The 12469-nt window shown below is 45.2% G+C and overlaps 1 protein-coding gene across 16 annotated transcripts in view; it reads right to left on the bottom strand.

Annotated features, from left to right (window-relative positions):
- Positions 1 to 12469, bottom strand: part of AKAP13 (A-kinase anchoring protein 13) — a 291739-nt gene that overhangs the window by 10684 nt on the left and 268586 nt on the right. For 11 of the 16 annotated variants that reach the window (XM_031440520.2, XM_064480556.1, XM_064480555.1 and 8 more), the window contains 10 exons: positions 11458 to 11583; positions 11224 to 11341; positions 10560 to 10808; positions 7229 to 7305; positions 6493 to 6674; positions 6286 to 6368; positions 3795 to 3989; positions 1506 to 1577; positions 728 to 889; positions 198 to 268 (listed from right to left, as the gene is read on the bottom strand). In XM_031440520.2, coding sequence (XP_031296380.2) covers positions 198 to 268; positions 728 to 889; positions 1506 to 1577; positions 3795 to 3989; positions 6286 to 6368; positions 6493 to 6674; positions 7229 to 7305; positions 10560 to 10808; positions 11224 to 11341; positions 11458 to 11583 — 1335 coding nt within the window. The remainder of the gene's footprint in view (positions 1 to 197; positions 269 to 727; positions 890 to 1505; positions 1578 to 3794; positions 3990 to 6285; positions 6369 to 6492; positions 6675 to 7228; positions 7306 to 10559; positions 10809 to 11223; positions 11342 to 11457; positions 11584 to 12469) is intronic. The other 5 variants (XM_031440522.2, XM_064480558.1, XM_031440523.2 and 2 more) reach the window with 1 other exon arrangement.

Below are 12469 nucleotides of genomic sequence, written 5' to 3'. Positions count from 1 at the left end.
ACAGAGGCCGAACAGTCAAGAACGTGGGGATCTTAATTGTACTATTTGCTTCAAGATATACTTTCCTCTTAAAACAAAGCAACAAATAAAAACAGCAAAAACAGCATTCAAAACAAAATCAAACTGGACTAACTTCAAAGATTATGAACTCAGAGGGAGGTGCCACGGAGGACCTGGTGTATTTTAGAAAGAAATACCTTTTTCAGGCCACTGTCCGATTCTGTCCTCCTAAGGTCTTGGCCGTCGTCGCCCTCTTCCTTCTCACTTCCTAAACAAACAAAACAAACAAACAAGGTTTCTATTTTTTGTTTTTTTAAAGTTGTGATACAGATTAGCCAAGAAAATACGATATATATAGCTTAGGGACAGAATAGTTCTGAATCCCGTTAATGCCAAAAAAAGAGGACAGTCGCCTGGTGGCAACAAAGTGATTACTAATAATTTTACTGATGCAGAAGAACAAGAAGCAGAAAGGAAAAAGCAAGTGTTATTACTCCTTTGGTTATAGCTTAACTGAGACCCCAGGAAAATATGGTTTATTACAGAAAATGAACGAGACACTGAAAGAGGTTCCTGAGTGTTTGAGCAGCGAGAGACTTACCAGGATCTCACGAAAACACTGACCAACTTACTGGGACAGAAGAGATGGCGTTACTGGAGAACAGGTCATTTTCAGCTGGGATGGTTAAGGACTGCCCATAAAGCCCATGAGTTCAAAATCACTGACCTTTGGAAGCATTCATTTGATGGCTGTCAAATCCTCCAAAGGTCTCTGCTCTCCGGGGCAAGGAAACAGGGCCGACCACGCCTTCTTGCTCAACAGGGCTGCTGACAGCCTGCCCAAGTGTGCCTCCCAGGCTTCCACTCACCAAACCCTGAAGGATCTCCACTGGAAGAAAGGAAACACACAAAACTGACATCTCTTTCAATGGGAAAAAGAAAATCTCATGGTAATACATTATACATACAGGGAACTTGATCAGAAAATTCCAAAGGGACTACGTGACTTCCTTTGCTCAGAGAAAGCTCTTGGCTCAAGAAATGTGTTTTAGTTGGAAATGCAGAGATGAAACCTTCAGCCTTATTTACCTGAGATCTAGGAAATCTGAAAAGGCACAGGGAAGGCAGAGTAATTTACTGAAAGGAGCATGGCTCCTGGAGTCAGATCCAAAGCAGCCAAAAGGAGTTCTCTAGAAAGTAAGGTGGGCCAATCTGAGAACTGGGGAGGGCTTCTGCCCCTCCCATGTTGAGGTCAGGGGCTAGAGCAGTCTAAACATCTGAATTCTCAAATCTGAGCACCTGGGGGTCCCCTCCAGGGCAGCAGTGTCCCCCAGAAAGGAGGAGATGCTGACAGTGGAATAAAAACTGAGCAAGAAGAAACAAAGCTTCTTCTGTACAGCACAGGGAACTATGTTCAGTATCCTGTAATAACCTTTCATGAAAAAGAGTATGAAAATGAAAAAAAAAAATCCAGTAATATTATTTTGTATTAAATTTAGGATTACCTTTTGCTAGCTGCGATGATCTCTGTATGTTTTCTTTCAAGATGTTTAACACATTTAAAAGAATCTGGTGTACTGGAGAAAGTGAGAGGTGAATCGATTTTAATTTGAAATGGTTAATTAATATTAGACTTGTGACTTTGACTTAAAAAGGTTTAAGAGAATCTTACTGAGTTTCTAAGAGCATTTAAATGTATAAGTAAGCGGTCCTGACCTGATCCACTGTGTTATTGCTTCTGCTTTATGTGATTCATAGGAGTTGCTTAGGTGGACAGGAACATTTTGGTCGTTAGGCTTATAGTATTGGCCTGGGAGGCTTTTGAAGAACTTGTGAAAGTCAGATATTTTAAATTTGTAAATGTAGATTAAAATCCTTGAGGGAATTTAAATAATTAAATCTGAGGTTAATTGTTTACAGTAACTTAATCTATTAAATGTGAGCTAGTAAACATCAAACAAACAAACCAAAACAACAAAAACTCACCGAGCAGGAGACAAGCAACAGAGATGAAGGAAAAAGGAGGTCCAGGTGGAATAAGGGAGGAAACAGAGGCAGGGAATCTTCAAAGACAAACCATCATATTTTCTAAATATTTTCTAAAAACGCTGGATGAAAACAACAGAACAGTCTAGTGAAGTGAAAAAGGCTATCTGAGCCTAAAAATTTAGGAAATTTATTTCACATAAAAATGAGCAACAGAAAACCAACAAAGTCAAATTATGAAAATGAGAGCAAGTACACCCAAAGGAAAATGACTTAAGAAAACAGGAGGAATATTTAAACATTAAAAAGATAAAGATACAAAGAGTATTATGGAAAAGCAACGAGTACTGAAGACAGGCGAAGATAATCCAACACACGGATGGGGGAGTTCCTGAGGAAGAAAATCAAAGCAAGGAAACAGGGAAAACACTGAAAGGTGTGATCTGAGAGTACATCTCTGAAATGTGAAAAACCCATCATGTCCCTCCAGTCATTCTGGATGTCTGAAGCTTATTCTTTGGTAGGTATCTCAGAAAAGGCGCATGATTGGAGGGACATGACATAAAAACTGGTGGTGGTCCTTGCAGAATGAAGACGATGGGGTCAGGGCTAAAAAGGAGACAGCGCCGTGTATGATGGTTGTAAGTTGACAGTGTAGACACAGTACAACTGTTAAAAAAAGGGGGTATGAGAATAGCTTATAAAAATCATATTTAGTGAGAGTCGTATTAGTACTGTAATTCTGATGTGTATTAAGGTAGGACAAAGCCAGGGTGGAAATACAGGATACTCTATTTCAATGATGTATCCTTGAGAACAAGGATTCACAACGTGGAAGAGAGGAGATACAGATGTAATACAGAAGAGGTTAATTAAGTAAAAACACTGTAGCCCACAATTTGCATAAAATACATACCAATATGAATTCGTTGCCACATACACATATATTTCCCCCCAAGCTGTCCACTGAAAAGGCCCAACCTAGTAACAACGAAAACCCAAGTAGCAGTGACCATCCCTAGTACTTAGACTGTGGTCTTAAAACATCATTTCCCACTGAAAGAAGCCAGAGGATCTAGGAAAACAGCTGATTCCAGATATGGGCAGATCATCACAAGACGGGACCAGATCACCTTAATATACGAAGAGAAAAGAGGCTCTCAACAACTGCTGGGGTCACGCTGAAAGGACTCAGAGGCCGAACAGAGGCACTCACTGGCAAAGAGAGGACCTTTTGAGCTTTTCATAAGGATAAGAATTGCAACGACTTGAAAGCCCATCAGATATATTTAAATTCATGAGTCTGTAATAATATTTTAAAAGTACTAATCACCTTCAGACGATGACCATAAAATCCACAAAGAGAAACATACAGGTCAAAAAGCTCTGGTTATTCAAGGGTAACTTTTGTGGAAAAGAAAGGGATGGTGGGGTGGGTGTAAATTAAGACTCAATTTACTATAAATTAAGACTCTTAAAAGCCATATCAACAACCTATGCCATGACTAAACCACAGTGTGTATGGATAGGCACTTGGCCATAAAACCATAAAGAAACCTAAGTGATTACTGTAAGTCACAATACCTGTTCCCTTTTGAAGGGAGGGAGAGAGCTTTGATGGGGACAGGACATTGGAAGGGCTTTTAGGGGTCTGGCCACATTTTATTTCTTGACCTGGTAGTAGTTACCAGGATGCTCACCTGATAAAAATTTGCTAAAGCAAAGTATGTTCTGGCCTCTTTTCTCTATTTGTGCCTTGTTTTACAACAAAAAAGGAAAAAGTGGTAGATACTATTGGTGTCAATTACCCTCATTTATTGCACTTTTCATTAAAGGTCCTCCTTTGAGAGCCTCCTCTGTGTTGGAGCGGAAGAGGATTCTAGAGCTGTGAGTTGGGGAGCCATCCTCTGGCATAGGGCTGCTGCACTCAGTCATGTCCCGGAAAATCATCTCTTTCTCTTCCAGGAGGAGCAGGATCTGCTGGTCCTTTTGTTGAAGTTGTTCTGCAGGTGGACAGACAACAGGTCTGGTGACTCGACTGCTTGGTGTGAGGAGACGACTAAGACACGAGCGCCACCTTGTGGCAGTGCAAGGGAGGACAGGGAACACCCCCTTTCTTCTTCATCAGAGGCAGTATCCAGTTTCTAATCTGGACTTTCTACCTGGAAGACTATCCAGGGTCTCTCCAGGCAAACGCCAGCATTTCTGATACAAGTCTGAACTCTGTTCCACTCTCCTGTCTCCTGTTCATTTCTCAACCCATACACTCTTCTGTGGCTTTTGCCCATCACTCTGCACCTGCTCTTTTCACTCTTCACTACTGAATCTGATGATGTCTTTTATCTCATCTTCTCCAGCATGGATGACTCCTCCCTCCTTCTGAAACTGCCCACACCCACACCCCCCAGCACATTCCCTTTGAGGACACTGCTGGTTCTCTCCTTCCTACCACTCCTTCCCTGGGCACTTTACAGACCTGCCCTCTGCAGGGAGTATCAGGGTCCCCCGCCAGGATCCACCTCGGCTCCATCTTGGGCTGCCTTCTATACCTGACACACCTTCCTCTCAGGGACCTTATTCACTCCCATGGCCTCAGTTACTCCCTATGTGTTGGTACACAGAAAGCACCCCAAGCCCCATCCACTTTTCTGAGCACCAGATCTTGAGTCCCACTGTCAAGTGGCCATCTCCACTTGGATGCCTTGCTCTCTGCAGGTCAGAAAGCTCTGTTCTCCATTCCTGCTGCCCCACTGACTCCCTATAGCCTCTCATCTCTTCCTCAGTCCCCATCAGCTTCATCCCCCCATTGCCCAAGCTGGACACTGGGGAGACGTTTTGTCTCCACCTGCCCCACCATCCATGGAAGTTCCTTATTTCTTACCCACATCCATCCCTCCTCCAACCCAATTCTCACCAGACTTTTCCAAGAATCTCCCAACTGGTTTTTCCAGTTTCCTCAGTGGGGTCCCCCAAACCCCCAAACAATTCTCCCAACTCGCTTCATTACCAATTTTTTTAAAATGTAAGTTTAAATTTTGCTAAAAAAAAAAAAAATCATGTCATTCCCTTGTTGCCTTTTAAGACCTGGTGTCTTCCTGGCTAAATCTCCCATCCCTCAGCCCTGACTCTCCAGACACACCAAACACGCCACTCCCTGGCAAATGTGCCAAGTCCTCTTTCACTTTTCACCTAACTGTTCTTCATCTGGAGGTCAGTTTTTCCAGACAGAGCTCCTGTGTCAGCTTCTCTGAGACTTAACCGCAGGCGGGCTTCGTGGGTCCCAGACACTTCACGTGTGCCCATGGCCTAGGTGGCCTGTCATTTACATGTGTCTCCCTCACCGGAGTGCGGGCCTCCAGATGGCAGGGACTTTGTTTCAGGACTCTGCACCCCCAGCACCTAGTATCAGGCCGGGCCAGGTGCTTTGCACATGTTACAAGAAGGAAGTACTCCTCTCTGCCGTCCTAGTCACAGGCCAGGAAATTTGATGTGATGCTAGCACCAGTCTAGCTCTGTCCATCATTTTTTTTTCTTCTCCTCACTGACACAGAATGTTACCATCTTTCCCAGCTTGAAGGACTAACTATACTCCTTGGGTGCTTACACCTATTTGACTCTGGGCCTCATTTCCGCCTAAAGCACATGCGTCTTTACTTCAGAACGTTCAGTGAGCACGGGCAAGGAGGGGAGAGCGCTCGGCCCCGGCATTCAGAAGACAGGGAGCAGGGTCCTGGCTCCACCATGAACTATGCATGTGACCCTCGGCTGCCCAGCCTTCGCGGGCCTCAGCTTTCTCACCTGCACAATGGGGTTAGAGTACACATCTTGCCAGGATGCTGATAAGACTACATGAAAGGCCGCAACAAACAGTAGTCAAACACAACCCATAAGCACACCTCTCCCAAATTACCTCGTAACGCATTTGGAACATGCCGTGCGGCACAGTGATAAACAGACTAACTGGAAAATTCTTTTCCTCAAGTACTTTTCTCTCCTTTTTGTTTTAACCTTAGATGTGACCGTGAATTCTGGCAAATTCTTCCGTGATAAAGTAGAAAGAATGTCACCAGGGTCCAAGGACACTGATACCGAGACAAGAGAATCGATGTCCCTGATCTAGCATCGGACACGTTCCTACAGCCGTTTTCTCACTGGGACCTGTGCCGGCTCAGGTTTGTTTTCTCTTCTGTTTCCAGTGCCGCCGGGACAGCCTGGAGCCGAGGAGCAGCAGGGGCCCCCTCCGTGGCCACCGATGCCTGACAGGCAGTGAGGGGTCTGAACCCCTCCCACCAGCTTTACCTTTCAGCTCCCGGGCTCTGGTGTCCAGCATTTTCTTTTCTTCCTCATTCTCACTGGGAATTCCCTCATCTTCGTCTCTGTTCCTAAAACGGCCAAAACAGAAGCAAATGTTCCTCAGATGTCGATTACTCTGCAGGCTGCCCGTTCCCTTCTGAAACCACAGAGGCACCAGGAGGCGGGGCGGGGGGGCCGGGGTGTCTGACTCACAGGGTGTTGATCGTGTCCTGGATGATCTGGATCCAGCTGTTCCGCTCCTCTTTGGAGCTGGCATGGACTTCCACCATCTCCGGATCTTTTGTCCCCATACTGATCAGGAATAAACCTTTCTCCTCATGAGCCACTTCTCTTACAATCAGCTTCTTTAAAGAGATCACTGTCGATTTCTGGTCCTGGAAAAAGGGGAGAGGGCAGATAGAAGACATGGATGCAATATTCTAACTCTGAAGGACAACTTCCATCTAAGGTAAGACTGGGCGCCTTGTGAAAGCATATGGCTTAACAAAAAAGGGCAAATTTAGGAGAAAAAGAAAGAGCTTGTTATTTCACTTACATTTTATCAAACAGAAAAAGATTTCCAAAAAGGAAATGAGACTTTGAGGCTATGAAGCATCGAGCAATGAGTCCCTTTCAGGCTTGTCAGAATCTGGTTGGCAATGTTACAAATTTGTATGACTTATAAGACAGAATGTGTGAGAAATACTCCAGTGACAGGCTTCTTTTTAGAGCAAATGGCCAAGGCTCTCAAAGGGATTACGAAGGAACAAATAATGCGGGGTTGGGAGGAGGTGGGCAGAGAATTGCCAGGGTGTGTGAGAAATGACTCAGAGACATCTGTCCTGAGCCAGTCAGTTTTCACGGGGGAGCAGTGCTACACTCCGCACCTCCCCTTGCTGCTCTGAATACTGTCAGTCACACACACAGATGAGCAATTAATCCAGCTTACCAATGATGCAAAGACGTATTTCTGGTCTTTTTCTTGAAGGAAAACTAAAATGTCAGTGAGCAGGACCGCTTGAACCTCTGTAAAGTGGGGGAAGGGAAGAGAGAACAATGACCACGGCACAGCTAAGCACCTTTGGGGCACTTTCTTAGGACAACTCAGCAGTACGCCCACAGAGCACAATGGATGGAGACCACACTCCTCCGAGGCAAGGACTGGATATTTCTGCAGGACCCACATCTGGTCATTGGATTTCTAGCAGCGTTTTCAAATGGGAAGGTTTGAGCGCTTAGTGCTGGAAAGATATATCCCATAAGGCAAGATTCTTTTTCCTTTTTCAAGCCGGGGGGGGGGGGTGGTAATTAGGTTTCTTTCTTTATTTTTAGAGAAGGTACTGGGGATTGAACCCAGGACCCTGTGCACTCTAAGCATGCGCTCTAACGCTTGAGCTATACCCTCCCCGTAATGCAAGATTTTTAAAAATAAAATACTTTAAAGTTGCAAAGCAGGATTTTAACAGATGTTAAACAGCAACATATCCCACAAAATCCCAGGTCATAATATTTCTCAACTTCTGATCATAGTAATGGGACAGGCGTGGAACAGCAGACAGGAAAGCTGCCAGAAGGTGATATAAACATTTCTGAGTCTAAGGAAAAGCAGGCTTCTTCCACACGCCCAGGAGGACAAGAACGGCTTGACAACGCCCACTGATCTCACAGGTACACGTGACAACAGTGACTCTGTCCTCAGCTCCAACACATCACAGTCGACCTCAACCTTTCTGCTCCATGGAAACAGCCTTCTCTTCTCAATTAAAACAAAACAAAAACCAAGTTAACATCTCCAGTTGGATCCAGGACTCAAAAGAATGTCACCAACTCTTGCTCTAATTCTCTTGGAGCATGCAGTGACATTTTCCATTATTCCTTTCAGGACACAATGTGACATTCCTGGAAATCCAACAGACCAGCCCTGTGAATCACCTTTACTCTGGGAAGGGGAGCCTACCACTCCTTGGGGAAAGAGTGGAACTCACTTATGTAGCCTCCTCCCAGGGGGTCAGGCCCCTTCTAGTCTTTTCAATCACTTCTGCCACAACTGGGGTCCCCTCTCTGTGTAATTCATTGCAAAGCCATGGAGAAAACAGAAGCAAGGATGTCTGATTCCTAGGGAGGTCTAGTTTTTCAGCCTGGACCACAGTAATTTTCCATGCACTACCATTAGTTTTGACAAGTTTTTTTTTCAAGTTTATTTTTAAATAGTTCAGGTGACTGCCCCCCCTCCAAAAGTTCTAAAACACAAGTTTCAACTTTGTTGGATCCTGAAGTTTATAGGATCAGTGTCAGTGGATCAGAGAAAAACAATCTCACCCCTTTCAAAGGTTACCCAACACAGTACTGGCTGTTCTCTGCATGAGCTCACTCAGGGGGTGAAATGACTAAACACCAACTCCTCTCTCCACTGGAGACTTTTCAGGCCAGAAAACCTATCCTTTTGCCATTGGTTTGACCACAACTTTATTCCAACAGCTGGGATCTATTAGTTTTTATTTTGGGAATGAATAAACAAACTGCTGTGTAAGAAAGAACACAGCGCTGGCTCGGGGCAGCAGCAGCTCTAGGAAACCCACCCTTCCAAGAGAGGGCAGGCGTTTCTCAACCGCCAGCCTGCCTCGAAGACGGCCTCGAAACAGCAGTGTGGTCAGAGCCTCCACTGTGGGACTCTGAACATCACACAGTATTAGGGCTGGAAGGAAGGAGCCTCAGGGATCATGGAGCTCATCCTGGAGCAGTGAGACACCCAGCTGGTTGGTGGCAGGAAGGGGTATTTCTTTTGTCTGAAATGACCCTGCCCAGTGCACCCTTCCCTGAGGCCCTCCAACAGCTGCTCCCCCAGGTTTCAGTCCCCAGTCTCTCCTCCCTCCTACAGACTCTCCAAAGCCCCTGCGGCTGTCTTACACACACTCTAATTCATCCCTTTCCTTCTAAAGCCCTTGATTCTGAACACATTCTTTGCCTGCTCCCATCACCACTACTGCTGTCAGCCCCTTAGTCTGGAGTACGCACCTGCTCCAACCTGACCCTCAGCCGATTCTTCAGCCTTATTTCCTGCCAGTCCTCCCTGCCTCACTCTGCTGCCTGCCTGAGCCCCGACTGTCCCCCCTTCCTGATGTCCCAGACCCCTCAACTCCATGTTTCCAGGCTTACTCCTCCCTTCTGCCTGGCTCCCTCCTTATCCTTCCAGACTTAACTCAAATGCCGCTTCTCACCCCTTCTCCCCATCCTGAGTTCATGCCTCCATTCCAGCACCCAGGATCAACTGCGAGAGCAAGACCATCCTTGCAAGTCTCCTCACGCTGATCCTGCTTCATTCACCTCTGAGCCGAGCAGACTGCCTGGGACTTCTTCACTGTTTGGTATCAGCATGGTGAGGCTCTAGCTAAGGACTCCTGGGAGTTCTGACAGCAGTAACCTCAGCAGGACGCACCCCTCGGAGGCGGCAGCAGCACACACTTCACTTACGTGGGCTTTATGCCAGTGGGGCTTTGTGTGCTTAGCTCACTGAGGCCAGGAGGCAGGCTGGGATGCTCAAGGCTACTGGTGCGGTTGGAGTTACCATACAGGCCCAGAGAATACAGGTTTGATGAAAATAATGATTTAAAACACCACCAGGTGTACAGATGAATTAACAAACCTCCTAACTTCCTTAAATTGATGGAGCTCATCATTTAAAAGTAAAAGACTAAAACCGAATGCGGATGAGTATCTTTTATGATCTCTTTTGCTTAGAGAAAGATAAAAGATATGAACAACAAGGTTTAGTAATAAATCTAGTTGATGTGAGTTAAACTTACGTTTCTCTAAGGTCTCAGGGGCTGAAAATTCCTCTAACATTTCTTCAGAACGCATGATGGATTTTTAATCTCAGAGACCCTAGGAACTGTGTAACCAACGGGTGTTCTTCCCTCCTGGCAACTGTTTTGCCAGACTCCAGACCCGAATTTCTTGTCCATCTCTCGTAGGGGAGCACGCCTTCCAAAACAGCTTTCCTTTTTGTATTAATCTTACCCTTTGCTTTGTTTTTTATATTTTTTCATTTCCCGACTGCATCATTTTCTTGTTACCTTTATTATATTTTATATGGTTTTGCAAGCCATCTCAAACCAGTCCCTCCTGACAGATTAGGAGCAAGTGAACGACTGCTGCTCCTGTGTGATGTTTGGACCCAGGTCCCCAGGAGCGGCCTGGCGGTGAATTTCTAAGCAGATACACTCGGATTCCGCCTGCTCCCCTCGGGCACACACTGAGACCCAGACAAAAGTGAGCCTTACCTTTCAACCTCCCCGTGGTGCTCTTCAGAGACACGCTTCCATCCCGCACAAGCTTCTTCCGCTTCAGATCCTCCTTGGCGAACATCTGACCGCTCTTCATCCTCATGATCGACTTGCTGTCTGTCTTTGTGTAGATCTCACTGAGACGGACTTTCTTCTCGTAACTTGCCACTTTGCTGTTCACAGCGCCAATCACGTCCTTCACCAGGCCCAGGCACTGAGCCAGGTCTTCCTGCTCCACTGTGCTGTCTGAGAAGAGAAGAATCACTCTGCTTTTAACGGATCCTTTCAGACAATGCGGAACCCTGCCTTCCTTCTCCACGTCATTCTTCTCCCTTTGTGAGCATGCTGTCAGGTCAAAGGTCACGTGCCCACTCCTCGCTCTGTCACAGTCTGATTCTGAACAGTTAAGACGTTTCAGTGTGACAGGTAACATGCAATTACATGCTATGCTCTAAAGCAGAAGAACCCAATCCTCTTAGGGAGGGAGAGGAGCAACGAGTTTTTTATTTATGTTTTTGTTTTACCGAATCCTTAATGCAACCACAGGATCTCTTTTAGTCAAACTAGACATGGAAGAGTTCTTCTGTGGGCTCCCTAGTGCTGCTGGACATACAGAAAACAGGCCGCTGGCGAACAAGACTGAGTCAGAAAAGAGACCCACCTTTGGTACACTGCAATATCCTTTGGAACAAAACTGGGTATTTGGTGATCCGCTGGGTTACAAGCAATATGCACTCGGGGACTCCAAGCCTCCGGACGATGGAACTGCTCATCTTCTTCTGCAAGGGAGGAAACCAAGTGTCAGGAACCACCCGGGGGAGAAGCCTCTAGCTAAAACTGATGGTGACACAGCACTCTGGACAACGATGGGGATTTTCACGTTTCACATAGATACCTTCATGAAGGCCTGAAAACGCTTATCCTTGGTGTAAAGGTCTTTGAAGTAGTTGACAGACTGGTTGTGTTGCCCGCAGAACTTGCCGTACGTCTTCTTTAACCGTTCTGCATTTTCACCTGAAAACTGCAGAGGAAAGAGAACAGAAATCATGCCGTGACTCAGGGTGTGAAACTCATGTTATCATTTTGTACAAAGTTTCCAGGCTATTTGTAAAACTCAAGACAGCTTTCTCATAAATTTCCCCCCAAAATTAAAATGGTGCAGGAGCTTTGGAAAACAGTCGGGCATTTTTTCAAAAAGTTAAATACAGAGTTACCATATGATCCAGCAATTCCACTCCTTGACATAAAAACAGGAGTCCACACAAAAATATGCACACGAATGTTCACAGCAGCTTCCTCACAACAGCCCCAGTGTCCACCAAAGGACAAACGGATAAATAAAATGTGGTAGATGCGTGTGAATGAAAATAGCAAATCACAAAGGACAACATACTGTTTTATTCCATTTACATAAACTGTCCAGAATAGGCAAATCAACAGAGAAAGTAGATTAGCTTCCGCCTAGGACTGGGGAAGTTGGTGGAGGTGATGATGATAAAAATTTTCTCTAAGTGATGGTGGTAATGGCCGCACAACTCCATGAATATACTGAAAAACACTGAACTGCACACTTTAAATGTGTATCATATGGCATATGAATATTTCAACAAAGCCATCACCTATATTAAAAATAATACAGGTATATCTGTTATATACTGTACACATAAGAAATGCAAAATGTGTTCTAACTTCCACTTATCAACATAGTAATAAAATAAGGAAACTCACTACAAGTTCTTCATGATTAGACATTAGAACCAGCTCTCATTACCTGGGGATATGTTTATCCTCCTTACCTTGGTTCAGCAGTCCTAACAATTCTCTGTGACCCTTAAATCACTCCCAAATATGTGTAATCTCAATGGTTTATCTGAAGATACGTGCACTTTGGGGTAAACCTGAGAGCT

This window comes from Camelus dromedarius, chromosome 29, assembly GCF_036321535.1.
Source record: "Camelus dromedarius isolate mCamDro1 chromosome 29, mCamDro1.pat, whole genome shotgun sequence".
In the NCBI taxonomy this organism is placed as follows: domain Eukaryota; kingdom Metazoa; phylum Chordata; class Mammalia; order Artiodactyla; family Camelidae; genus Camelus; species Camelus dromedarius.
This window is presented reverse-complemented; position numbering and strand designations above follow the sequence as displayed.